We start from the raw sequence: 25,951 nt of genomic DNA on the forward strand, positions 1-25,951 counted from the left end.
GTGAAGGCCGAGGATGGATCCAAACTATCCCCACAGCTCACCTGTCACCATCTGGTTTCCAGTACCTGATGGATAAAATCAAGGCCTCATATAAAATTCCCTGTGTATAAAATGAGGACAATCACAAGGCCCGTCTCACTGGGAGAGAGGAGAGGACATATAATACCTCAATGATGATTCTGGTGGGAGACACTGGGGGGCAGACATGGGGTGATCACTGTCCCTTTGTGGTTGTAGTCATCAGCCACAGTGGTCTTTAAGGCAGCAAGTACAAGGTTAACAGGAGAGAGACAACCCCCTACCAAGCCACCTGGGCCCTGGGGCAAAAGGAAACATCAATAATACTGGTACTGTCAACATTTTATTTCGAAGTTTAATAGTTCATTAATCATGGATTTTTGGCCTTATTATTATTATTTTTTTTTGTAAGATGGAGTCTCACTCTTGTTGCCCAGGCTGGAGTGCAATGGGGTGACCTCGGCTCACTGCAACCTCCGCTTCCTGAGTTCAAGTGATTTTCCTGCCTCAGCCTCCTGAGTAGCTGGGATTACAGGTGCACACCACCACACCCAGCTAATTTGTTTTATTTTTAGTAGAGACAGGGTTTCACCATGTTGTCCAGGCTGGTCTTGAACTCCTGACCTCAGGTGATCCACCTGCCTCGGCCTCCCAACGTGCTGGGATTACAGTCGAGCCACCGGACCTGGCCCTTAATTTTCTTTTTAAAGTATTGCTGCATGGTCGGGCACCGAGGCTCACGCCTGTAATCCCAGCACTTTGGGAGGCCGAGGCAGGTGGATCACCTGAGGTCGGGAGTTCAAGACCAGCCTGACCAACATGGAGAAACCCCGTCTCTACTAAAAATACAAAAATTAACCAGGCATGGTGGCGCATGCCTGTAATCCCAGCTACTCGAGAGGCTGAGGCAGGAGAATCGCTTGAACCTGGGAGGCGGAGGTTGCAGTGAGCTGAGATCGCGCAATTGCACTCCAGCCTGGGCAAAAACAGCGAAACTCCATCTCAATCAATCAATCAACCAATCAATCAATAAAGTATTGTTGCAAAATATTATTTCTCTTGATTCCTGAGTTTTTGATGCTCCCTCATGTGTTATACCTGAGGCAGGTGCCTTGGGCCTTGGGCCGGTCCTGGCTCTGGTCTTTCATAATGATAGAATGAGACTGATAGAGACCCTGCACCCAGGCCAGCCCCAGGCTCAGGGCTCTAAGGCAGCTGCTGGCCTCAGACCTGAGATTATGGGATGATGGCTGAGGTGGGAACCCAGGGCTGGTGATACAGGTGGGAGTTTCAAGATGGGTCATCCACCAGGTGGGCCCGTCCAGGCCCCCACTAATGGCCAGCCTTGTGGACTGACACAGGGCCACCCCCACCTCCAAAGGGAACCTGCACCCTTGCCCAGATGGCAGGCACTTGTCCAGCCTTCGCCAGCTTTGTAGGATGGTGGATCTTGGCTGGGACTCCACCTGGGGACATGAGCTCAGCCCTGGTAGATGGGAGACAGGCAGGGAATCCCTGGGCTTGGGATCCTTTTCTGTAACCCCTCATTCATTTTTTTTTATGGGGTGGCAGAAGGAGGGGGTCTTGCCCTGTCACCCAGGCTGGAGTGCCGTGTCATGAACACAGTTCACTGTAGCCTTGACTTCCCTAGGGTCAAGTGATCCTCTCTCCTCAGCTTCCCCAGTAGCTGGGACTACAGGCGTGCACCACCACATTGGCTAATTTTTGAAATTTTTTGTAGAGTCGAGGTCTCATTGTGTTACCCAGGCTGGTCTCAAACTCCTGGGCTCAAGTGATCCTCCTGCCTGGGCCTCACAAAGTGTTGGGATTACAGGCGTGAGCTACCACGCCTGACCTTCATTTTCCTTTCTAGTCCTGCATTTACAGTTTGGTTCATGAGCTCATTCATTCCCCCAGCTGCTTAGCACCCAGTGCTATAGAGCTGCTGGGGATACAGAGCTGTCTCCAACCAGCCCTGCCCTCAGGGAGCTCACAGTCTAGCCAGATAAACTAACATAGCAGTTAGACCCAGTGGGAATGACTAAGAAGGGCTGGACAGTGGTTGCTACAGAATGGGGGCACCTGAGTTTGCCTGAGGGGGTCAGAGAAGGCTCCTGTGGCAGGTGGCCCCGTTGTTCAGACCTGGGGATGAGTTGGGCTTTGATGTTCAAGTCCACGGAGGGTCTTCCTCAGAGCTTTTCTTTTTTGGGGAGCTCCTAGGCCCTGAATTGGGTGGAGTGGGGGGGATGAGCTGAGAAAAGGGCCAGGAGATGCAGCAGGAAGGGTGCCCCCGGCAGGAGGCTGCACCAGGAGGCTCGGCTGAATCACACATGGTGGAGGGGGGCAAGATGGGAGGTAGGAAGGATTCCCTGCCCAGGGTCCTGGTGTCTGGCTTGCTGCGGTGTGGGACCTGAGGCCATCTGGACATCCCTGGGCTGGAGAAGGGTGGAGGTGGTACCCTCTGTGGCCCCTTGCCCTGCCCACTCTGACTTGGGTTGCAGGGACAGCTGACAGGGGGAGGGCTCTCACCCCATCTTGGCTTGGCTCCCCATTAACTGCTCCATTCTCCTTCCAGATCCTGGGCGCAGTGATTCTGGGCTTCGGGGTGTGGATCCTGGCCGACAAGAGCAGTTTCATCTCTGTCCTGCGTAAGAACCCCTCAGCTTCCCCAGACCCAGGCCCACTGGAGAGGGGAGGGCCAGGGCACAGGCACAGCTGTTCCCATAAGTGCTTCGGCTTCAATGCCTGTCGCTTTTCCCGCTGACCTCAGGGATGTAGCCAGGTCCTGCTGCCGACCACTGCCCATGGCTCTCTCTGCAAGGGTTTCCAAAAGGAATTTTCTCTTCTTCCCCAAACAAAGCTGCTGTTGTCTGGGGGAACACTGGAGATGAGGGAGGCTTGTTTTCTCTTCCTGGCCCCTTTCCTTGGCCCTGACCTTAGGAAAGCCTCTTACAGTCTCTGCCCTTTCACTTGCCCATCCAGCAGAATGTAGACAACAGTCCCTCCCATTTCACAGAGATGTAAGAAAGGTAGTCAGGGGCTGATGAAGCACCTGCTGTGAGTGGTGCTTCGCTATGAGCCCAGCAGCAGCTTGGTGGGTCAGGTGTGTGCACGGATGAGGAAGGTTCCAGGCACAGTCACCAATTATCATGCTCCTCATGTGCCAAGCAGTTTGTACCGATAAACTGTCTTAATCCCACCACAGCCCTGTGAGGTAGATACTTTTCTATTCCCGCCTTACCAATGAAGAAACAGAGGCTCAGAGAGGTTAAGTCTCTTGCTAAAGTTCACACAGCTTCTAAATGGTGGGTGTGGGACTCCAACTCCAAGCGCTTTGGTCCTAAATGCAGCACACGGCAGGGTGAGCCACAGTGTGGAAACCCCTTCTCTCACTCTTTAGAGGCAGAAGAAAAGAGGCCCAAGGCATTTCTGCAGGGATAAGAGCCCTTCTGTGCCTGCTCAGCCTCCTCCAGGAAGCCGTCAGGGCCTGCTGCGCTGACCTCTCAGGGGCTCCCTGTGGTGGGAGGGAGGCACAGCAGAAGCCCCCAGGGGACAGCCGTGCCACTCCCCTCACTGAGTGCGGCCTTGGCTCACTTATCCCAGCAGCTGCCCAAGGCAGCTGGTTTGGAATGTGGCCCATGACAGCTGCTTGATTTACATAAAGCGGAACCTGGCTAGGATGTGATGATGGAGAGGCCACATCTGTCCCCCTGGCCCCAGGGGCTAGGCCTCCTCTCCGGGAGATGGAAAGCAAGGATGATCCACACTCTAGCCACATCTGATGCACCCCAGGGCTATCAGTCTCACCCCCTTTCACCCTCCATTCTGGGGTTAGGGTGGGTGGGCAACCCATGCCCCCCACACTCTCCCGGCCTGTGATACACCCTCCTTGGCCCCATGAGGCCAGCTCTCTACTTCCTGAGTCATGGCCCAACCCAGCAGGCACTGCACCCCAGGGCAAAGTCTAGAGGCCCAGCCTGCCCACCCACATTTCTGCCCTCTGCGCCCTGCCCCACAGCTGGTGCAGTGGGGGTGAGCCCGCTGGGTGGGGAGAGCTTCCTGCTGCGGCTCTGGCCTCCTCCCTGTTCGGGTCTGACAATCTCAAGCTGGCCAGACCTTAAAGGTCTACTGTCTGCAGTAGAGGGTGCATTTTACAAATGCTTCAGCCCAAGCCCCACCCGCCCCGAGGGACCTGACGGTCGGTGTGCGTGGGAGCCTAAGCGCTGGTGTTCTCTAAAAACTTCCCCAGGTGGATTCCCCAGGCAGCCAGGGTTCAGAAACACTGATCCTCTAGCCCAGTCACTAGGCACTTGTGTAAACTGAGGCCGGAGGTGGGGAAAATGATTTGCTAAGAGTCACGGAGCAGCTGAGGGGCAGAACTGGGGATAGCTCTTTCCCTGCCGAGTTGAATCCCTGCTCTGAGTTCATGGGGCTGGGCGTTGCTATCCTCATTTTACAGAGGAGGAAACTGAAGCACAGAGAGGCATAGTAACTTGCACACAGCAAGCAGGTAGGGGAGCTGGCTGCAGATGAGGTAGCCTAGCTTCTGGGCCCGTGCCTTGAACCCCTGGACCACATGGTTCTGCAGTCACATGCCACTGGTTAGTACCTTAGTAAGAGGAAGCACTCTGCAGTGAAGAGCAGACTCGAGCCTGACTGCGGGGTTCGATTCATGGCTGTGCCGTCCACTAGCTGTGTGACCCTCAGCACATGGCTTCACCTCTCTGTGCCTCCTCACCTATAAAATGAGGATCGTAGTAGAGTGTACTTTCTCTGGTTATTGTGAGAAATTAAATGAGCCTCTCATTTTTGTCTGAAAAGAGTTTAGGACAGCCCCCAGTGAAAAACCCTACATACGTGATGGTTAGCTAAATTTTATAATACAATTTAATCCTTTTGCCATCTTCAAGTAGGAGGCTTTAGACCCATTTTACAGAGAAAGAAATAGAAAACGGCTTGCCCAGGGTCAGAGCGTGTTGGCAGCAGAGCTGCCATTAGAATCTACTTTTCTTGATCCCTGGTCCCTTTCTGTTTGGGCCACCTCCTTTCTACCTTCCTGGTCCCTTCTAGGCCCAGGAAGACTAAAAAGTGTTTTGTTTTGTTTTGTTTTTGCCATGCCCTGTGGATGGCCTACCCCGGAATATACCCTCACCTACTTCCTAAGTCAGCTTGCTCAGATTTGGGGTAGGCCTGAGATCCTGGGGGGACAGGGAAAGGCATCAATGAAATGTTCTGAGATACGGAGACCTCGCAGTTCGTCTGGTCTCCCGGGGGAAGGATCTGAGTTGGGGTCTCAGCCCTGGGCCTTGCCTGCCAGGCAGCTTACAGCCTGCTAGCCTCTCTGAGCCTCGGGGTCCTTGCAGACAAATCAGGATGTGAGTACAGCCGCAGAGGGCGGTTGCAGAAATTAGGCAGGATGCTTTGGATAAAGGGCCTTGTTTGGGGCTGGCACACAGTGGCTGTCTGGGCAATGCCAGTTTCTTTTTTCTGAGAGTAGTCACTGGGAGAAATTGTTGGAAGCCAAACCCAGGAAGTTTAGGAAAAGTGGAATTGACAGCCTCTCTCTGCCCATGCTGATGGCTGGGGCTCAGTGCCAGGAGGTCCGCACACTCACCCCGAGGAAGGTGGGGGGCTCCTGTGAGGAACTGGGTGGAGGAAGCCTGAGAGTAGGGTAGGTTGGCCAGAGCTCTTCCTGAGCTCCAGAACATTCTGTCTGTAATCAGGAAGTGGAGCTGAATCCCACAGACTCCCTCCCATCCTCCAGCTTGATCGTTATTCCTTAAGGGCAATAACGCCCCGTGGGGACCAAGGTGGGGACCTCGGCCTCTCCAGGATCCCCAGGGAGTCATGGCCAGCCCCAGGCCTGTATTCTCCCTGCTGATGGTCAAGGGGTTGGTCCTGGCTGTGCCTCAGTGCTTAGGGGCGCACAGGTTAAAAACGCAGGTCCTTGGCCTTCTGCTGGGAGCGTCTTGGTCGGGTTGTAATAGACGTAAGCATCTGCATCCCTAAGAGGCTCCTCTGATCCAGCATCTTCACCCTCCAGGTGTGTCCTATGCTGGGGGTACAGCATACCCATGCTGGCGAGCTAGAGATGACATGAGCTTTACCCTGTGTGATGGGTTGGGTGTCTTAGGAAATGTTGGCCAAGTGCCCCTGCTGGATTCCTGACCTCCGCCTCCCAGAATGGGCCTGTCCACAGGTGACTCTAAAGAAGGTCTTAGCCATCAGGCCCATCCCTGCACCTCCTAAGCATCATTTCCTCCCGGGCTCCTTTCTTGCTCTCACTGGTCCATTCTCTCGCCTTCTTTCCAATCTTCAAATACACCAAGCTCCTCCTTCCTCAGGCCTTTGCACCTGCTGTGCCCTCTTCCTGGAGTGCTTTTCCCACAGATCTTTGCTTGGCTGACTTCTTCATTCATGTCTTGGCTCAAATGTCACTGGCTCAGGCTGGCCTTCCTCGACCCATTCCGACCCTCTCCCCGACGGGCAGTTCTCTGCAGTTAGTCAGCTTTGGTATCTTCATGGTGACCAACACAACCAGAAAACCTGTGTTGCATATTTTTTGTCTCCACTCCCCACCCCCAAATGTCAGACCTTGTTAGTCACTCTTCTGTATCCCCAGCAACTGGCACGGTGCCTGGCATGAAGTGGGCACCCAGTAAACATTTGTTGGCTAAATGAACATGCATCACACCTGTAGCAATACATGTGCCCCGTGCATCAGCAGAAAGGGTGTGGCATTGGAGGTCTGCATATTTTCAAATTCCAGCTCAGGCCCTTGCCTGTGTGCCTTTCTGAGCCTCCGTTTTCTCATCTGTGAAAGGGCTATGCTAGTGCCTGCCAGGCAGGGTGATGTCAGAATTGGCGACGGCGTGTAGAAAGCCCCTAAGACACCGTGAGTGGGCAAGAAAAGCTGGTGTTTGTTATTATATGGACAAGAAGGAAGGCGGGTTAAAAATCAGCTTGCAATCTTAACGTCCGTGGCCCCTGGAGAAGCAGCCAGCCCCTTGTCTGTCAATTCCGCAGATCCTCACTGTGCCCAGCACCTCACTGCGAGAGGCGCTGTTCGAGCTGAGGGTTTCCTGGGAATACAGCGAAGCTTCTGCCCTCATGCACATGTCCTTGGTGGAGGGGGAGAGCAGACAATGAGCAAGAAGAATCAGTGAAAAGTAGTCTGTTCAATCCTGAGAAGCATTACGAAGAAAAAAATAAAGCCGGGAAGAGGCTTAGGCTGGATGAGGGTGTGGATTGCAAGTTTACTGGAAGGAGGGACACAGGTGGGAATGGGGGTGAGCTGGTTCCCTGTTGGGCAGTGAGAAGCCAGCAGGGGAATGCAGCTGACCCCAACACCCTGGCTCCAAAGAAGGGATCGGGAAGCAGACCTGGGCGGTTAGGCCAGGTGTTTATACCTGCTGGGCCCATGATTTTGTACTTAGTAAGTGTGCTTCTTCTTCCCCCCTAGAAACCTCCTCCAGCTCGCTCAGGATGGGGGCCTACGTCTTCATCGGCGTGGGGGCAGTCACCATGCTCATGGGCTTCCTGGGCTGCATTGGCGCCGTCAACGAGGTCCGCTGTCTGCTAGGGCTGGTGAGTAGGGATCCCTCCGCAGCTGATGCCCATTTCCTCTCATCCAGCCAAGTGCAGCCTGAGCACGTCGCTGGCCATAACGGCGGGTGGAGAGCGTCTCCCGAGGCACGCGGGCTGGGTGCACCTGGTCGGGGACCCACAGCTGACTTTGTGCCTGCTCTGTGTCCCCAGTACTTTGCCTTCCTGCTCCTGATCCTCATTGCCCAGGTGACGGCCGTGGCCCTCTTCTACTTCAACATGGGCAAGGTAAGCCCCTCTCTCCCTTCCCCCTCACTGGGCTGGACCAGCCATGTGGGGGTTGACCTTGAGTGTGGGGGATGGACATGGAGCCCCCCCAGTTGTCACAGACAGACCCAGTAGGTGTCAGGGACGGCCTTCTGGACACTATTCCTTGTGATCAAATGGGGGAGTGTTAGAGGAGAAGGCAGCAGGTGTGGGCAGTCCCTGCTGGGCCTGGATCTCAGCCTGACCACACTGCTTTCTAGCTGTGTGGCCTTGGGCAAGCTGCTTGCCTCTATGTGCCTGTTCCACCATCTGTAAAATGGAAACAATAAGAAAACTGAACTCTCTGAGTATTTGCAAAGATTATTCGAGATTATCTGAGTGAAACACATAGCACATGGCACCATAAGTACTCAATAAATGTCATTCTTGTTATTATGAAGATACTTTAGCAACTATTAAATCCATGCCACTCACCCACAAATGAGGTTTAGAAGGAGACTGTTAATAAAAACATCAGTCTTGTGTCCGAGGGGAGATGTTCAGCTTTCAGAAACAGAATATCAGACTTACGGCGGCTTAAACTTGAAGGACGTCTGTGGTTGCCTTGCCCGGAAGTCTGGTTTGGAAGCTCAGAGGCCGCGGTTCTGGCTGTTCAGCCTCCTCGCTGGGATGGCTTTCCTGCATTATGACACTTACCTCGTCGTTGCAAGATGGCTGCCACAGCACCAGGCACGACGTCTGTGCTGCTGTTGCCAGAAGATGGGGAAGTAGGCAGTGCCAGACATTGCCATCCCTTTTATCAGAAAAGCAAGCCCTGGTTGGGCGCAATGGCTCATGACTGTAATCCCAACACTTAGGGAGGCAGAGGTGGGAGGATTGCTTTGAGACCAGCCTGGGCAACATGGTGAGACCCCATTTCTACAAACAAATGTTTTAAAATGCTAGGCATCGTGGTGTGCACATGTGGTCCCTGCTACTCAGGAGGCTGAGGCAGGAGGATCCTTGAGGCCAGGAGGTTGAGGTTACAGTGAGCCATGAAACAGAGCCTGGGGCAACAGAGTGAGACCCTGTCTCAAAAACAAACAAAATCCTCCAACAGACTTCCCCAGACTGGGTTACAAAGCCACCCCTGGTTGCAAAGGAGGCTGAGAATGTGAGTATCAAACTTTCAGACTCTAAAGACAGAAGCACAAGAGAGAAAGGAGCCAAGAATGGCTGTTGGGTGAGCCAGTTAATTGTGAGTCACAGTTATTGTGTAAGAAGCACCTACTGTGTGCACGTGGTGTCTTCTAGAAGCTTTCCATACATCATCTTGTCTTCACAATGGCTCTGCAGGGTTTTATGTTGACAGATGGAGAAGCAGATGCTCTGAGATGAAGAGCAATAACAACATTGATAACAGTGGCTCTAACTCCCACCATCCCTCCAGTTGAGTTCATGCACAGCATATACCAAGTACAGTGTTGACCACCTGACACTCCTCTCGCTGATCCTCACTAGACCCTCTCAAGGTCGTGGGAGAATCTCCGTCCTGCAGATGAAGGAGTAAGGTCAGCCTAGTCTCCCTGACTCTGATTCCTGAGTTCACTTGTCCCCAGACCCTGCTGCATGTGGTCTGTGGCCTAGCAGACCCTTAGGGTCCCTGCTTCCAGTGCCACCAGTTCTTGTCCACCAGTGAGGGTGGCAGAGCCAGCAGCCAGTTGGGCTCCTGCATGTCACCACTTGAAGGTCAAGTTGCCTGAGATCCCTCTTGGAAGGTAACTGAGAAAACACTATACCAACATCAACATCAGCAACGAACACTTAATAGAACTTAGAAGTTAATAGAACTTCAACAAGACAAGATACTCTTGGTAACTAAGGGCTAACTTGGGCACTGAGCTTCCTGGCAGCCAAGGCAAAAGTGGAATATAGTGGATTTTGTAGATGAAAAGCAGCTTGTTTGGCCAGGAGACAGGAAGCCAGCAGTTAAGGGAGGGAAATTCCTTTCCCAGAAAAATGGTTGTGGGGTCAGGTCTTCATTTTCGCCCTATGGCACTGGAGCTCCTTTAGTACCCAGTTAGTGATATAATCAGGGTGGATTAGAATCAGGCCCCAGTGAGCCAGCTTCTATGGCTCAGAAGCTTGTTGCCTCTACAGGGATCTCAGGTAGTCTGTGTGATTCACCATCTCTCAGTAATAAAGATGGCACCCACCGGGTTGGCACCAACCACATGCCAGGAGCTGAACTAGAAAAGTGAGCTGACATACACGTTTCAAATTTACAAACATTTTCCATTTGAAGAAACTGAGAACCCAGGAAAGCAAAGTGACTTTCGGCCACTGACACACACAGCTTTGGTGCAACAGAGTGCATCAGGTGCATTTCCATCCTGATCCCTCGGAGTCCGAGGCCCATGCCTCCCTGTACACCGTGCTGCCCTCCCGTGGGCCATTAACTCTGCTTGGCTGATGATGAGGAGCTTAGACTCACAGGTGTCCTGTCAGTCCCAGAACAGGACTTGTTTGGAGATTTGGGTTTCCCAACCCCAGCCAGGCTCTGTGCATTGCACGACCACCCCCATCTTCCCCTCCAGAGTTCACACCCCCTAGTCCCAGCCTGCCTCACCTTTGTCCACCACCACCTTTTCTGGAAGGCAGGGGGAAATTATCTGGCTTTGCTGAAGAAGTTCTGATGCCACTCTATTGCCCAAGTTGGAATGAATGATTTCTTTTTTCTTTCCCAACGCATCGTAAATCTCAGTGGAAGACTAAACATACTCTTGATGGTGTTTATTCTGGCAGACAAGGCTCGGCATGGGGGTGGGACTTGTCTGAACCTAAGGAAGAAAGGTCTTTTGAAAGGAGATAGGGCTCCTGTGCAGGTGGGTGGGAGTGACCCTGCTGTGGTCTCCAGGGCTGCCCTCTGTCCTTCCTGCCCCTGCCACCTGCAGCCACTGTTCTCAGGGCAGCGATGGGGAGGTTGGGGACCTTGGCATGGCATGTCACCTCTGGAGCCTTGGGTTCTGCTTCTGTAAATTGAGAATAAACCTGCCTCTCCCTACCCTAGCACCCAGGCTGAAGTGAACACACACTGTGATACTTCTAAGAAAATGCAGAGTGGTGTCCAAGGGTCTCGACTATGGAACCACTGCTCTGACATTCGGGGCATGCTACTCAGCCTCCCCGTGCCTCAGTTTCCTCATTTGTCAAACTAGTAACAATATAGGCCCGCTCACTGTCCCTTCTCTACAATTCTGAAATCCAGAAAAGCACTTTGAAAACCAAAAGTAGCATTTGCAACTCATTTGATGGCAAAATTGAACCTGAACAGAAGCAAGGCTGTGTATGGGCTTTGCCTGCCCCCTTAGGGCATCCCTGGGGAAATAGAAATAGAAGTCATTGCAGGCTGCTACCCCAGCCCCCACTAGTGGGTGTGATCTGTCCCCCCAGGCCCTTTCTAAAACCTGATCCTGTCTGGAGCCGGAGCCCCCAGGGGCTGCCTCGCAGCACTTGAGAGATGAAGAGCCCTAACATACGGGAAGGGTGTCGTGTGGCGCCCAGCTGGAGGCCGATGTTGCTGGCATCATTGCCAGTGTTTATTATTATTGCTGCCATTATTCACTTCATGAGGGCCTGGTAAGGACTCAATAGATGGCAGCTATTCCTGCTGCCCTCGTTGTCAGCAGAGCAAGGGCTGTGGGAACCAGGATTTGGGCGTGGCACTAAGATCCTCATCTGCTTGTTTATCCAGCCTCTGGTGAGCAGAACCCAGCTCTGGGATTCAGGGGCCCTGTGTTTTAGTGTGAGCTCTGCCGCTGTTTGCTGTGTGGCTTCGGAAAAGTTACCCAGCCCCTCTGATCCACAGACAAGCTCTTAGGCCATGCCCAGTGCAGGCAGTCAGGGATTCTGACTTGTTCTCTCTAGACAGTGGGGGTGGGAGGGGTGAGAAGGAAGCAGATGCAGTTTGCCCTTTCCTGTGGTGTGCGGGCACTGAGCTGGATGCACTTGGCTGGCCATACTGTGCCAGGGAGGCCCCGAGGCTCTGAGAGCCATCAGGCTTAAGCAGAAGACATTGGAGGGGAAGGGGCTCACTTGGCCTGGCTGGGAGCCGGAGATGGGGGCTGTGACAGTGGCAGTGGCTGGTCAGACAGCTCCCCAGAGATGTTGATCAGGGGAAGTGTGATTTCCTTCTCGTCCTCCTCGCTCTCACCCTGAAAGCCCCAAATTGCTGGTGCGCATATACTCTCATGTGTGAGATGCAGGTGGCGAGACAGGTTCCTAGGGGACAGTGTGGTTCTCTGTGAGCTGTCTGCTTGCTGAATTAGAACTTCCTGATTCTCTGGCTTGGAGTTCTCTTGTGATGGGGCAGAGGGAGGAAGGGCAGCTGGAGCTGGGGACAGGGAGAGGTGACCTTTCTCTTCCCTGTTGAGAAGGGAATGGAGGAGTCCAGGTTGCTCCTCTGGAAAAGGATTATGGAGACACTTGGGCTAGAATCTCTGAAGCACACGCTGGTCACTGGCTCCGAATTCTGGGGTAGCTAGTTATGTGGCTTGCAGCTGGACTTGCAGGAAAGATACAGGTTGTCACAAAGACTAAATGCTCCCACCACCCCCTTTACGGCCAAGGGCCCTCATTTCCTATCAGGGTACTGGGATGCAGCCTCTGAGCTGGTGTATCTGTATTCTAGCAAAGCATTTGTCAGCATCTCCTGTGGGAAACCTGGAGAGGACAGGAAGATGTGGGTCCAATTCATGCATTGGTACCTCATTATAAGGGGTGATTTCACACCTTAAAGAGCATGGCGAGAGGTCTGCACAGCACCCCCAGGGGCGGGCACAGAAGCCTGAAAAATTACCCCGGAGACGTAGTCTGGTCTCAAGTATCTGGATAACGTGTGTCCTTCAAGAGAGGGATTTGATTTATTCCTGTGGTCCCAGCTGGGACTTAGGTAGCTGGGAGAGGAGGAGGATGTGAACTAATACAGGTGGGAAGAAGTCATTTGAGCAGAACTTAAATTGTATCAAGAGCCTCCCAACTCCACAACATGCTCGCCTGTGAGTTACTGAGTTCCCCATCACAGGGCGCTTTTAAGCAGATCCTAGAAAAGCATGACTCTTACATTTGGATGATTTTCTGGACTCAAAGGTCTCTCCTAATTCTGACTCTGAAAATTCACACTGAAAGGGGAAGTCAAAGCGCAGCATTTGGGTGGAACTTGAGTAGAGCCATGCAGAGGACAGCAGGGTCACGGGGAGGCGGCGGGCAGCTTGCCGAGGCTAAGATCCTGGGGCCCTGGAGCTGCACAGATCAAGGTCTGGTCATGTCTGTGCTGCTTTCTATCTGTGTGATCTTGGGAAGTTGCTCCAACTCTGAGCCTCACTTTTCTCTTCTGAGAAACGGGGAGGAGGGAGACACGGAAGACAGGGCTGGCTTCCTCGGCATTCAACCTATGCAGTCGCACAGGATGCTCTGCTGTTGCTGTATTGAAATTCTTTTTTTTTTTTTTTTCCTTTTTGAGATAGAGTCTCACTCTGTTGCCCAGGCTGGAGTTCTCAGCCCACTGCAACCTTCACTTTCTGGGCTCAGGTGATCTTCCTGTTTCAGCCTCCCGAGTAGCTGGGACTACAGGCATGTACCACCATGCCCAGCTAATTTTTGTGTTTTTAGTAGAGATGCAGTTTCACCGTGTTGGCCAGGCTGGTCTCAAACTCCTGACCTCAAGTGATCTGCTCATCTCAACCTCCCAAAGTGTTGGGATTACAGGTGTGAGCCACCACGCCCAGCTGAAATTCTTAATAATTTTTGAACAAGGGGCTCTCCATTTTTGCTTTGCACTAGGTGTAAATTATGCAGCTGACCCTGGGCAGGACTCTTTATGGCATGTAACAGTGACTCAACTGAAAGTGGCTAGAGCCAGCAGAAGGCTCAGCTGTATCCAGGTTCCCAAAGGCTGCTGCTGTCCCTCTCCACCCTTCAGCCCTGCCCTCCTCTGTTGGCTCCCTTCTCGGGCAGGCTGTCCCCGGTGGAGCCTGAGGGTAGCCCAGGTCCTCATCCTACCACATTGATGGAAAGAGGGCTGGGTATGTGAGCGTGGATCTCAAGCCCATCTCTGAACCACTCACCGTGCCTGCGATGTGGATGGCACTGAGTGGCAGCCCAGGTCTTTTCCCTGCCTCTGGCATTGAGGGAGTGGGGCCTCCCCAGCTCCATGGAGAAATAGAAGGGTGGTTACACCCAAGGAGTGGGTTTCTGCAGGGCAGGCAGAAACAGTGGAGCAGTCCCTGGGGGGATGGAGGGAGATCATGAATGTCTGTTCCTGCTACCTCCCTGTCCTTTTGGTCTCAGTAGCTACCTGGTTGCCAGGTTGACCTCACTGTACTCCCAGCACAGGCCTCCTAAGCCTTGGGGTCCCAGGGCATCAGCTCGAAGCTGAACCAGCCACTGTGGCCATGGTCCCTGTGGCCCAGGTGTGTCCCTCAACCACATTCTGGACTGAAAGATGTTGTGGTGTTTCCATGGAAACCACCTGTCTAGGTGGAAACCACCCAGCTTCCATCACCTTCTCATTTCAGGGGGCCTGGGAGAGAAATAGGGAAGTTCAGGCTGCTGTGACAGCCATGCTGGGGTTTAAACAGAGCCTCAGTGCAACATGTCGTGAGGAAGCTGGGTGAGTGGGGAAGGATGTGGGAGAGGCAGCTTTCTGCACAGATGCTTCTGGAGAACCCCTCCTTTCCACACCATGGGGATCACCCACCCATTGGGGTTAAGAGGTGGACCTGAGATGTCAGATCGGCTGGCAGACAGCCCAAGCTATGTGACTCAGGCAAAACCCTTAGCTTTTCTGGGCCCTGGTTAAAACTGGGTATGGCCATGTGGTTTAAATGCCAATAAAGCTTAATAGGTAAAAACCTGGGTTCTGAAATCAGCCAAGCCTGGGTACAAACCTCACTTCTTCCACATGTTGGCTGTATGACCTTGGGCAAGTTAATTAACCTCTCTGGGTTTGTTTTCTATATCTCTATAATGAGGGAATGGGGTGAATACCTAGGCCATAGGTCTGCTGTGAAGATTCAGTTGAGATACATTTAAAGTGCCTACCACAGCACCAGGTACATAACAAACATTTGATAAAAGTTAACCACTATTAGTGTTGTGATTAATTACTGACAGGAAAGCTTTGCAAATTGCAGAACTCTGTATAAGGGTTTGTTGTTGTTTTTTTTAAAAGTATCATGCTGAGAGCTTTATTGAGAGAAGGGCAGGGAGCATCATCAGAGGCTGGTTTCCCAGCATTCTTTTTTTTTTTTTTTTTTGAGATGGAGTTTCACTCTGTCACCCAGGCTGGAGTGCAGTGGTGTAATCTCAGCTCACTGCAAGCTCCACCTCCCGGGTTCAAGCCATTCTTCTGTCTCAGCCTCCCAAGTAGCTGGGACTACAGGCACTTGCCATGAAGCCCAGCTAAGTTTTTGTATTTTTTTTTTTTTTTTTTTTTTTTTGAGACGGAGTCTCGCTCTGTCGCCCAGGCTGGAGTGCAGTGGCCAGATCTCAGCTCACTGCAAGCTCCGCCTCCCGGGTTTACGCCATTCTCCTGCCTCAGCCTCCCGAGTAGCTGGGATTACAGGCACCCGCCACCTCGCCCGGCTAGTTTTTTTTTTTTTTTGTATTTTTTTTTTAGTAGAGACGGGGTTTCACCGTGTTCGCCAGGATGGTCTCGATCTCCTGACCTCGTGATCCGCCCGTCTCGGCCTCCCAAAGTGATGGGATTACAGGCTTGAGCCACCGCGCCCGGCCAGTTTTTGTATTTTTTAAGTAGAAATGGGGTTTCACTATGTTAGCCAGGATGGTCTCGAACTTCTGACCTCGTGATCCGCCCACCTCGGCCTCCCAAAGTGCTGGGATTACAGACATGAGCCACTATGCCCGGCCCCAGCATTAATTTAACCAAGGGTGAGGAGCCAGGGCTGCAGGTCCATCTGCAGGATATGAGTTTTCTGAGCACAATGTTCATTCGAGGGCTGCCCGTGGGGAGCTGCAGGAAGCCCCACCCACAGGGTTCCCTGGGAGTCAGGCTCTAAAACCCCATCTAGAAGTACCTATCCTGTTTCTCCCAATTCTTCCTTCTCAGGAACCAAGGTGGGAAGGTGTGTGGCCTTCTCCTTGGCATCCCTGCCTTCTAGGGTCCCTCACCCTGGGGCTTCCCACTGCCATGACCAGCCCATCCATGCATGTGCCCTGGAAGGCCTCTGGGCAAGGTCCGTTTGAGAGGCGAGGTGGAGCCAGGCAGGGGCTGGCTCTCGGAGGCCCCCCTCCCACCCAGGTCTGCTTATTGCCGAGGGAGGCCCTGCCCTCAGCTGGCTCTCGGTTTGCCTCCCTTTGCACAACTGACTTATTTCTTTTTTTTTTTTTTTTTTTTTTTTTGAGACGGAGTCTTGCTCTGTCGCCCGAACTGGAGTGCAGTGGCCTGACTTATTTCAAAACCCCCCTTCTGCCTGCTTTGTAAATCAGGGTTTTCTCTGTGGGGTTAGCCAAGAGCAGGTGCTACTCTCCACCACAAGGAGAATGACCCTCAGTTCCTGAGCAGGGTGAGGATCAGCATAGGCAAGATGTAGATTTGGGCCAGGCACGGGGTCTCAGGCCTGTAATCCCAGCACATTGGGAGGCCGAGGTGGGTGGATCACTTGAGGTCAGGAGTTCGAGGCTAGCCGGGGCAACGTGGGAAGACCCTGTCTCCACTAAAAATACAAAAATTAGCCAGGCGTGGTGACACGCGCCTGTAACTCCAGCTACCTGGGAGGCTGAAGTGGGAGGATTGCTTAACTCCAGGAGGTAGAAGTTGCAGTGAGCTGAGATCCTGCCACTGACCTCCAGCCTGGGTGACAGGGAGACCCTGTCTTTAAAAAAAAAAGAGAGAGATTTTTTTTGGAGCTCTGGGGCAAGCAGCCAGGTCCCAGAAAAGCAACTGACCTCACACTCCGGCTGGCTGGCGCTGCTGGCTTAGGGCTTGGGAAGGGGTGAGGGAGGATCTTTTCTGTTTTGTTTTGTTTTGAGATGGACTCTTACTCTGTCACCCAGGCTGGAGTGCAGTGGTGCGATCTAGACTCACTGCAACCTCCACTTCCTGGGTTCAAGCAATTCTCCTGCCTCAGCCTCCTGAGTAACTGGGATCACAGGCACCCGCCACCACGCCTGCATAGAGGGAGGATCTTTTGATCACATAGTTGATGCCGAAGTTCCGTGTCCCCCAGTCTTGGGGCCCCCTCCAGGCATCTACCCTTGGGGGCCCTGTTTGGAGAGGCTACACTCTGGTCCTTGGAAGAAGGAAGCTGAGCTGGGCTCTCCTCCCTGTCCCTCCTTCTCCCTGCAGCTGCCCTGTGGGAGGCATAAGGATTCACCAAGAAGTTGCATGGGTCTGGCTCTGGTACCTGGCAGGCCGCGGTCGTTAGGTGTGCATTCAGCATTCACGTACCCCGCACACCTATTCTGTGTCAGGCTTGGCGCTGGCCATGGGGGACCCTGTAGTGAGCATGCCAGATGTGGTCCCTGCCCCCATGGAGCTGATGTACTAGTGGAGAGAGATGATAAGCCCTGAAAACTAACAAGCATGTAACATCAGTGCTCTAAAGAAAAATACAGCATGCTTTCCCTTGTGGGATAAGGGAGGCCAGGGGAGGGGTGGTTGATTGGTGGGGGGAGAGGGGATGGGGAAGGGCTGATATTTTGTAGAGTGGTCTAGTAAGGCCTTTCTGAGGAGGTGACATTGGAGCAGAGCCCTGAAGGAAGCAGGGGGTGAGCCATGTTAATGTCTGGGGAAAGAGCATTCCAGGCGGTCGGAACAGCAGGTGCAAAGGCCACGAGGCAGGAGTGTGCCTGGCACAAAGACAGTGTGGAAGTCCACACAGTTGAAGCAGAGGGAACAAGAACAGAGGACACAAGGTCCAGGGAGGGCGGACAAGTGGCGTAGGGCCTCCTAGGCTGTTACGAGGACACTGACGATGGGAACTGCCTTGGTGGTGGGAGGCCCCTACAGGGTTTTCAGCAGTGACATGAGAATATTGATGTGTACAGGGCCAGGCTGCTGCCAAGCACAGAAGAGACAGTGGGGCAGGAGTGGTTGGTACTGCCTGTATCGGGCACCCTGGGAGCGCCAGGAAAGTGGTTGGAGCCATGAGCATGTCACAGGATTGCTGAAGTGAACAGGGGGGAGGCAGTTTAAGTAGCGGTGACCACAGATGGGCACGGGTTTCAGGAAATCTGACCCTGACCTTTGTCCTGCCCGCTGCAGCTGAAGCAGGAAATGGGCGGCATCGTGACCGAACTCATTCGAGACTACAACAGCAGTCGCGAGGACAGCCTGCAGGACACCTGGGACTACGTGCAGGCTCAGGTGAGGTGGGGCGTGGCTGTGGGAAGCTCTCTGGCCTGGGTGTCCCTGAATTTGGGGCTCTGTGCACCCGTGTGTCTGGGACTGGCATCTGCAGTGCTCATGCGTGCCTGACAGTTTGTAGGAGAGTGTGCTTCTATGGGGGCAGGGCACCCCAGTTAGCACCACAGCTCCCTGCTCGGGGGCCCAGAGACTCAGAGGCAGCTTCATAACTCTGTGCCCCCGTTTGTGGCCAGAGAGCACGGGCGTAGTTGTCAGCCCTCTTATCTCAAGCCACACTAGGGAGCGTTGGGAGCGCCACCCTGGGTTTTAGGAAACTGGGTGCCAAGTAGCAGTGAGAAGTCCCAGTGGAGGCTGCCTCCGGGAAGGGCACTAGCTGGGGAAGTGTTGAGGGAACTTTCTAGGGTGAAAGGAGTATTCTAGCCAAATCTTGATACTGGTTTCACCAGTATGTGCACATACGTAAAAATGCACCAAGCTGAATGTGTGCTCATTAGTTCATGTGTATTATGCCTCCATTAAAGTGAGAGAGAGGCCGGGCGTGGTGGCTCAAGCCTGTAATCCCAGCACTTTGGGAGGCCAAGACAGGTGGATCACGAGGTCAGGAGATCGAGACCATCCTGGCTAACACGGTGAAACCCCGTCTCTACTAAAAATACAAAAAACTAGCCGGGCGAGATGGCGGGCGCCTGTAGTCCCAGCTACTCGGGTGGCTGAGGCAGGAGAATGGCATGAGCCCGGGAGGCGGAGCTTGCAGTGAGCTGAGATCCGGCCACTGCACTCCAGCCTGGGCGACAGAGCAAGACTCCGTCTCAAAAAAAAAAAAAAAGAAAAAAAAAAGAGAGAGATGTATGGATGGGTGGCTGGGTGGGTGGACGGATGGATGGACTGCCCGACTGACCAACAGATAGACTGACCAGGTTCCCAGCCTGTCTCAATAGTGATCCAGCGACCACCTGGCTCTCCTTTCTTGTGGTCCCGGATGCTGTGTGTGCCCTTCGCTGGGACCTGCCATCTCTGATCTGCAATCCTGTGAGGGCACAGGACACAGTGATCACATAGGGCCTGTTGACACCTCAGGGGAGGGCTGTGGGGTATAAGGGGCATGGGCAGCAGGAGAAAGCCTGACTCTGGGGCACCAGGAGAGTTTGCAGATAGGACACTCCATCTAGGCGACGTGGACATGGCCATTTTCTGAGCGGAGGAAGGGGAGAGCGATGTTTTCTGGCCCTGACATAGGAGATCAGGTGTGGGGGTCATGGCAGCTGGAAGGCTTGGTTCACATAGGGAAATGTTTTGGTCGCATATGTAGTTTGACCCACAATTGCTGAGACTTTGCTAATTTTAGCAAAGTCTTGATGTCACCAATGACATAAACCAGTGCCACCTGACAAGGGACCTGGGAGGAGAAACAGGTCCCTTGGGAGGTGGTGAGCATCCTACCCTGGAAAGTCATTGGCTGGTTCTAGATGATTCTGATGCTGTCAGATGCTGCTTGGGCTGGTGGTGAGACTCCCAAGGCCTGGAGTGCTAACACTGCCACAGCCGCTAGACTTTTGCTGAGCCTGCCTCCTCATTTATACAATGGGGCTACTGACCCATGCCGTGTGAGATACGTTGTTAAAGCCTCCAGCACTTAGGCAGCATTTATTATTTGCTAAGTTGGTGGTGATGTTTTAGTCACCATGCACATGCATGGAGACACAGGCGGAGATGGCATGTGCTGCTGGGGAACAGGTACAGCCGGGGTCAGGGCAAAGGGTTGCTTGGAAGGAGGCTCTGCCATAGACGGGCCAAGGAGACCTGCCTTATTTTGCTCTGGTGCAGGATGACCTGTGGGTGGCCCCAGCTTGCAGACCTGTGCACCCCTCAGAGGTGCCAGCCTTTTGTTCGAGAGAGGAGGCAGCCAGCCTGCTGGAACAAGTGCTTGTAAAAGCTGGATTAGAAACTGCCTGGAGCTGAGCATTTCTGAGTGTGCCTGGCACGCCCCCTGCTGTCCACTGGCTACTGGTCGGGCGACATCCGGAGATAGGAAGGAAGCGGTCCAGGAACTGACGCCTGCTGTGACCATGGCTGTCCCACTGAATCCTCCCAGGAACCCCCAGCATTGCGGGAATTTGCACACAGAGACCTCCTTTAGCACACAGAGCCCAGAAAGGCCTTCTTCTCTCTAGAACTAGAGCATTTTCTCCTTTAAAGTGGCAGAATTGACCGGCCGGGCGAGGTGGCTCACACCTGTAATCCCAGCACTTTGGGAGGCAAAGGCAGGCGGATCACTTGAGGTCAGGAGTTCAAGACCAGCCTGGCCAACATGGTGAAACCCTGTCTCTACTAAAAATACAAATATTAGCCGGGCGTGATGGCGAGTGCCTGTAATCCCAGCTACTCAGGAGGCTGAAGCAGGAAAATCATTTGAACCCGGGAGGTGGAGGTTGCAGTGAGCCAAGATCACGCCGCTGCACTCTAGCCTGGGTGACAGAGCAAGACTCTGCCTCAGAAAAAAGAAAAAAAAAAAAAAGCAGAATTAACCCTGTATCCTTTTTCACTTTTCACTTTTTCTCCTTTTCACCAGGAAGCTCAGAGGCAAATCTCAACTCCTGCTCTAAAGTCAAACAGCCTTTCCTAAGCTTATTGTGCTCCCCACACCTCTGCTGGGCACTTTGCCTGACTCATCCCATTTAGTCCTTGTGATAGCCCTGCGAGTTGGGAATTTTAATTATCCCCATTTACAGATGAGGAAACTGAGGCTATTTCCTTGACGGAGGCTGCTCAGCTGGTAGGTGGCAGGGCGGGGATTATAACCCCGTAGCCTGACTTTAAACCCTGCACTGTGAACGGTCTGCCGTCCATTCTCCTTGTGCCCTGCACAGCTGTGCTCCTTCAACTTGAACTTCCTTCCTACTCTGCTTTGTATTTTTGCTGATCCTGGTTTTGATTTTTCTGCTGTACTTGTAGTTTATGATGGTTCGGCTGGGACCAGGGGCCTGGAAGTGGCATATCTGAGTCTCTGTCCTGGGGAGGCCCCGCCTCTGCCAGGAGGGCAGCCTGCCTGCGGTGGGCAGTGAGCATAAGCAGTCTGTCCCCTGCCTCGCCCAGGTGAAGTGCTGTGGCTGGGCCAGCTTCTACAACTGGACGGACAACGCTGAGCTCATGAATCGCCCCGAGGTCACCTACCCCTGTTCCTGCGAAGACAAGGGGGAAGAGGACAACAGCCTTTCCATGAGGAAGGGCTTCTGTGAGACTCCCGGCAACAGGACCCAGAGTGGCAACAACCCTGAGGACTGGCCTGTGTATAAGGAGGTGTGCGGCGGGGGGGCTGCGGATTGGGGGCTGGGATCTGAGGGTGTTGGGGGCCGTCTGGGCTACTGCTCAGCTCTTCCTTCCTTCCCTTGATTCACCTGTCATTTGTACCTTCATCTACTTCTTTGTTAATGTATTCATTCAAGGAACAGGCAGAACCCTTCCAGGCTGGGACTGGGGGGCTCTCGGTGGTTCTGCATGGTGGGGCGGGATGGTGCAGGGTGGGGTGATGTGGCCATGTTCTCCCCTTGCAGGGCTGCATGGAGAAGGTGCAGGCGTGGCTGCAGGAGAACCTGGGCATCATCCTCTGCGTGGGCGTGGGCGTGGCTGTCATTGAGGTCTGAGCCCCTCCCCCAGCCCTTCTCCATCCCTGGTCCTCCTGGGTTGTCTCTGCTCTGCTTTTCTCCTCGGGGAGGTGGTGGCCAAGGGGGCCAGCACCCCATCAGCTTCCAGAGGCCCTCTGGCCTGTGCACTGTCTGGCTGTGTGGCCTCAGAAAAGGCACTGCACCCCTCTGGGCCTCCCTCTACTGCCTGCGTCACAGGGTGGTTGTGAGCCTCGAGCTGAGGATCCACTTCATCCCCATCTAAACCTGGACGGCGGGGCTGGGGCATCTGAGACCAGGACAGCCCAGCCTCCCTCTGACTCTCCACCTCTCCCCACAGCTCCTGGGGATGGTCCTGTCCATCTGCTTGTGCCGGCACGTCCATTCCGAAGACTACAGCAAGGTCCCCAAGTACTGAGGCAGCTGCTGTCCACATGTCCCTGCCCGGCCCCCGACCTCAGGGCTCCCAGGGGTCTCCCTGGCTCCCTCCTCCAGGCCCGCCTCCCACCTCACTGCAAAGACCCCCTTGCCTGCCCTGACTGAAAGTAGGGAGCTTTCTGGGGCATGGCGATCTCTCCTGGCCTATCCGCTGTCAGCCTTGAGCCCTGGCTGTTCTGTGGTTCCTCTGCTCACCGCCCATCAGGGTTCTCTTAGCAACTCAGAGAAAAACGCTCCCCGCAGCGTCCCTGGTGCAGGTGGGCTGGACTTCTACCTGCCCTCAAGGGTGTGTGTATATTGTATAGGGGGCAACTGTATTAAAAATTGGGAGGGGGGGCGTTAGATAAGGCACCCTGGGCTGTCAGGAGACTGCCTACTGGGCGGGTCAACTTATTTCCACTATGACATTTATATCTTTGTTTTTTCACAATTATATTGAAAGCAGTGGGAGAGGGTGGGTTTTATCTGATATTAAGGGGTGGCACCCCTTCCCCAGGCCTGATGCAGGTCCATCTAGACAGCTCAGATTAGCCTGGGCCATGCCCTGGGGACAGGGCTTAGGGGAGCTGGGTCGGAGGGGGTCTGCCTGGGTAACGAGATCTGGCTTGGCCCTGAGCTGCTTAGGGACAGGTGAGTCCTTGGGGGCATGGCACAGAGCTGGCCCTGTGTTTTCCAGGGTCCTGAGCTGTCCAGGGGCAGGGAGGAGGAGGATGGCTTCTCCTGGGAGAAGGTGGGCTGGCCTTTCTTGGCAAGCTGTCCTCTGGCCCCTGGGGAGGGGGGTGGGTGAGGCTGTGCCTTGGAGCGGGGAGAGGGGAGGGGGCTCTGTGTGCACTGTTCTGTAAAACACACTCAAGATTCTAAGACTATTAAAGAAGATTTATAACAGTCTAGTCTGGAATGGTAGGGATGCTGCTTCCTGGGGCAGGGGAGGACCCAGGGCAGAGGGTGTGAGCAGAGTGGCTGGGTCTGCTGGAGACTGCTGGGCCCCTCACGGCTCTGCCCTCCACGCAGGCATCTGCCTCTGCAGCCCGAATCTTAGGACGGTGATGGGCCAGGCTCTGATGGGCCTGCCTGCACGCTGGGGTGCCTGGAGTTTGATTTGGTGCTAAGAGAGGTATCGATTGTATCTCTCGATTCCCGCTTCTGAAACTAGGGTACGGATGTCCCCAGAAGGTACACAAAAAGTGGGCTGGTGAGGGGGAACAGGGGCCACAGGATAAACTTGGTCTCGCTTTCTACAGCATCGTTTTTGCAAAGATTTGTGGAAGGAAGCATTTTCATACTAAAGAAATGTGTTGGAGTAAGATGTGCAGAATTCAGGGGACTTTTTAAGATGAAATGTCAGACTTTGGGAGGTTGAGGCAGGTGGATCACTTAAGGTCAGGAGTTCGAGTCCAATCCTGGCCAACATGGTGAAACCCCATCTCTCCAAAAAAATACAGAAATTAGCCAAGTATGGTGGTGCACACCTGTAATCCCAGCTACTCAGGAGGCTCAGGAAGGAGAATTGCTTGAACCCTGGGGATGGAGGTTGCAGTGAGCCAAGATTGTGCCACTGCACTTCAGCCTGGGCAACAGAGCGAGAATCTGTCAAAAAAAGGAAGAAAAAGAAAGAAACAACAGACACAGAGAGAGAGAGAGAGAAAAGAAAAAAGAAAAAAAGAAGCTAGTTCTTACTTGTGCACGGCTCTGACGACTGCGCCCCAGCACGCCCTTTGCCCAGCGTCATGAAGCCCAGAGGGCACTTGCCTCGCCTTCTCCTCTCATTTCTGGAGGAGCCGGCAGGCAGCGGAACTCTTGTCTCCCTGCAGTGGGGCCGGGCGGGGCAGCGGCTAGAGTGGTGTCTCAGCGGGGACCACCAGGCGGCGCTGCAGCCTCAGCCTAGGAGCCCGGCAGAGCCCGAAGATTCCGTGGTTACTCCCAGTCTCACCAAACCCGGGCCTGCCGGCCTCCCACTCCAGTGGAAGCACTTGTGAAAATGCAGATTCCTAGGCTCAAGGATTCTGGCACTGCAGATCTGGGATGGCGACAAGGAATCTGCCTATTTGCACCCCTTCACGCAGTGATTTCAGGAGATTCTCAGACCTGGAGTAATGTCTATCCCAAGCCATGTCCTGACCTCCCAGCGCATGTGGCAGCTGAGGAGGTGTCCACAGTGGGGTCGCCTGTGGCCTTGGTCGCCTCCCTCTGGGATGGGGGGAGGAGAGGAAAATGTTGATGGTTCCAGCTGGCCTGACTTCCCTGGCCCCCCACAGCTTCCACCCTCAGGAAGGGTCGCAGAGAGCTATTGGGTGTCTTTTCATAAATGCTTTCTCACTGGGAGCAAGGGGACCTGAATTTGAGTCCAGCTCCATCTCCATCTTCCTGTGTGACCCGGGGCCTGGCAGGCTGAGGGTGGGCTCAAAGCTGTTTGCAAACTAGAGGACTGAGAATACGTCAGAGGTTAGTGAAGCTTCCTCTGACGTGTCCATCCTGCGCAGAGCTCACAGCTGGAAGGGGCAGGAGCCAGGATTTGAACCCCATGTATCTGACTTGGAAGACCATCCTCCTGGCTCCACTGGCTCCTGCCCTCTCGTTTCCCAGAACAGCCTCAGGACATGTGGTGTTGTGAGGCCCTGACCCTCGCTTTTGTGAAATCTGGTCACTGTGAGCTCTGAGCCTGCTGGGTTCCTCAATTCAGCCTCCTGGGGAGCACCCAGTTTTAGCACCTCACTTACCTCCGACCTGCGAGGTTTTGGGAGAGAGGGAACATAGACCCATGTCTAACACCTGGAATCGTCCCTGCAGCCACTAATCCATCCCATGCCCATCTGGGGCTTCCACACCTTCCAGCTGCCCTCCCTGGGCCCTCTGTGGGCTGCCGTCCATCCTGCCAAGGGCCCTGCCAGGCCCAGAGGACTGGTACATGGGTACTGTGTGGAGGAGGGTACAAAGGTGCTTCTTGGCAGTGCCCACCCACAGCTCCCTGGGGCAGGCAGGAAGAATGGCTGGGGCAAAGGGTGTTAGAGACAGTGCCTAGGATGTGTCCAGGAAGCTGGACTTTGGGGAGCACTGATTGGCATGGCCACTGACCAATGGGAATGGAAGCCAGGCCTGAGCTGGAATAGGATCTTTATGTGTGGATTGGCAGGAGGTGCTGGAGCTCTGAGAGGTTGGACTGGCGGGGGGGATTTTCAACTGGTGTGGAAATACTTCACCATTTTATTCATAATCACTGGCATGGCTGACTGGGTGAGTACTGCTGAATGGCAGCCTGGTACATGTGCACATACATGCATGCGCTCTGTCTCTCACATGCACACACTCGAGGCCCTGAAGACCCCTGAGGGCTCGGTCCATTCCCAGCTGGGAGGAACCCCAGCTCTTCTCCCCTGAGACTAAGATGTGGGTGGCCCGTAGTGAACAGGGAGAGCCAAGTGTCTTCCTGCCTGGCCTTCCCGGGCCTACACTGCAGAGCCCCCTCTGCCACTGACCACCATCCTGTCTCCTAGCAGAGCTGCCTCCAGCCTCTGCCCCGGGTCTTCCAGGTGAGCAGGTCCCACAGGCTAAGAGGAACCGTATGTAGGGGCACACTGGTGACGCTGGAGCATCTAGCCACCAGGCATCTCCTGGGCCAGCGCTCCCATCGCCTTTCTCCTCTGCAGAGGGACAGAGACCCAAGTTGCCACGCTGCCTCGGGGCAAATGTCTGGCTCTTC

The 25,951-nt window shown here is 54.1% G+C and overlaps 1 protein-coding gene across 1 annotated transcript in view; it reads left to right on the forward strand.

Annotated features, from left to right (window-relative positions):
• CD82 (CD82 molecule) overlaps nt 1-23,141 on the forward strand; it is a 55,826-nt gene extending 32,685 nt beyond the window's left edge. Inside the window, exons 4-10 of the mRNA XM_010371028.2 lie at nt 2,594-2,666; nt 7,481-7,605; nt 7,777-7,851; nt 18,095-18,196; nt 21,290-21,493; nt 21,748-21,831; nt 22,157-23,141. Coding sequence (XP_010369330.1) covers nt 2,594-2,666; nt 7,481-7,605; nt 7,777-7,851; nt 18,095-18,196; nt 21,290-21,493; nt 21,748-21,831; nt 22,157-22,234 — 741 coding nt within the window. The 3' untranslated portion in view covers nt 22,235-23,141. The remainder of the gene's footprint in view (nt 1-2,593; nt 2,667-7,480; nt 7,606-7,776; nt 7,852-18,094; nt 18,197-21,289; nt 21,494-21,747; nt 21,832-22,156) is intronic.
• The last annotated feature ends 2,810 nt before the right edge of the window (nt 23,142-25,951 follow it).

Source organism: Rhinopithecus roxellana, chromosome 15, assembly GCF_007565055.1.
Source record: "Rhinopithecus roxellana isolate Shanxi Qingling chromosome 15, ASM756505v1, whole genome shotgun sequence".
Classification (NCBI taxonomy): domain Eukaryota; kingdom Metazoa; phylum Chordata; class Mammalia; order Primates; family Cercopithecidae; genus Rhinopithecus; species Rhinopithecus roxellana.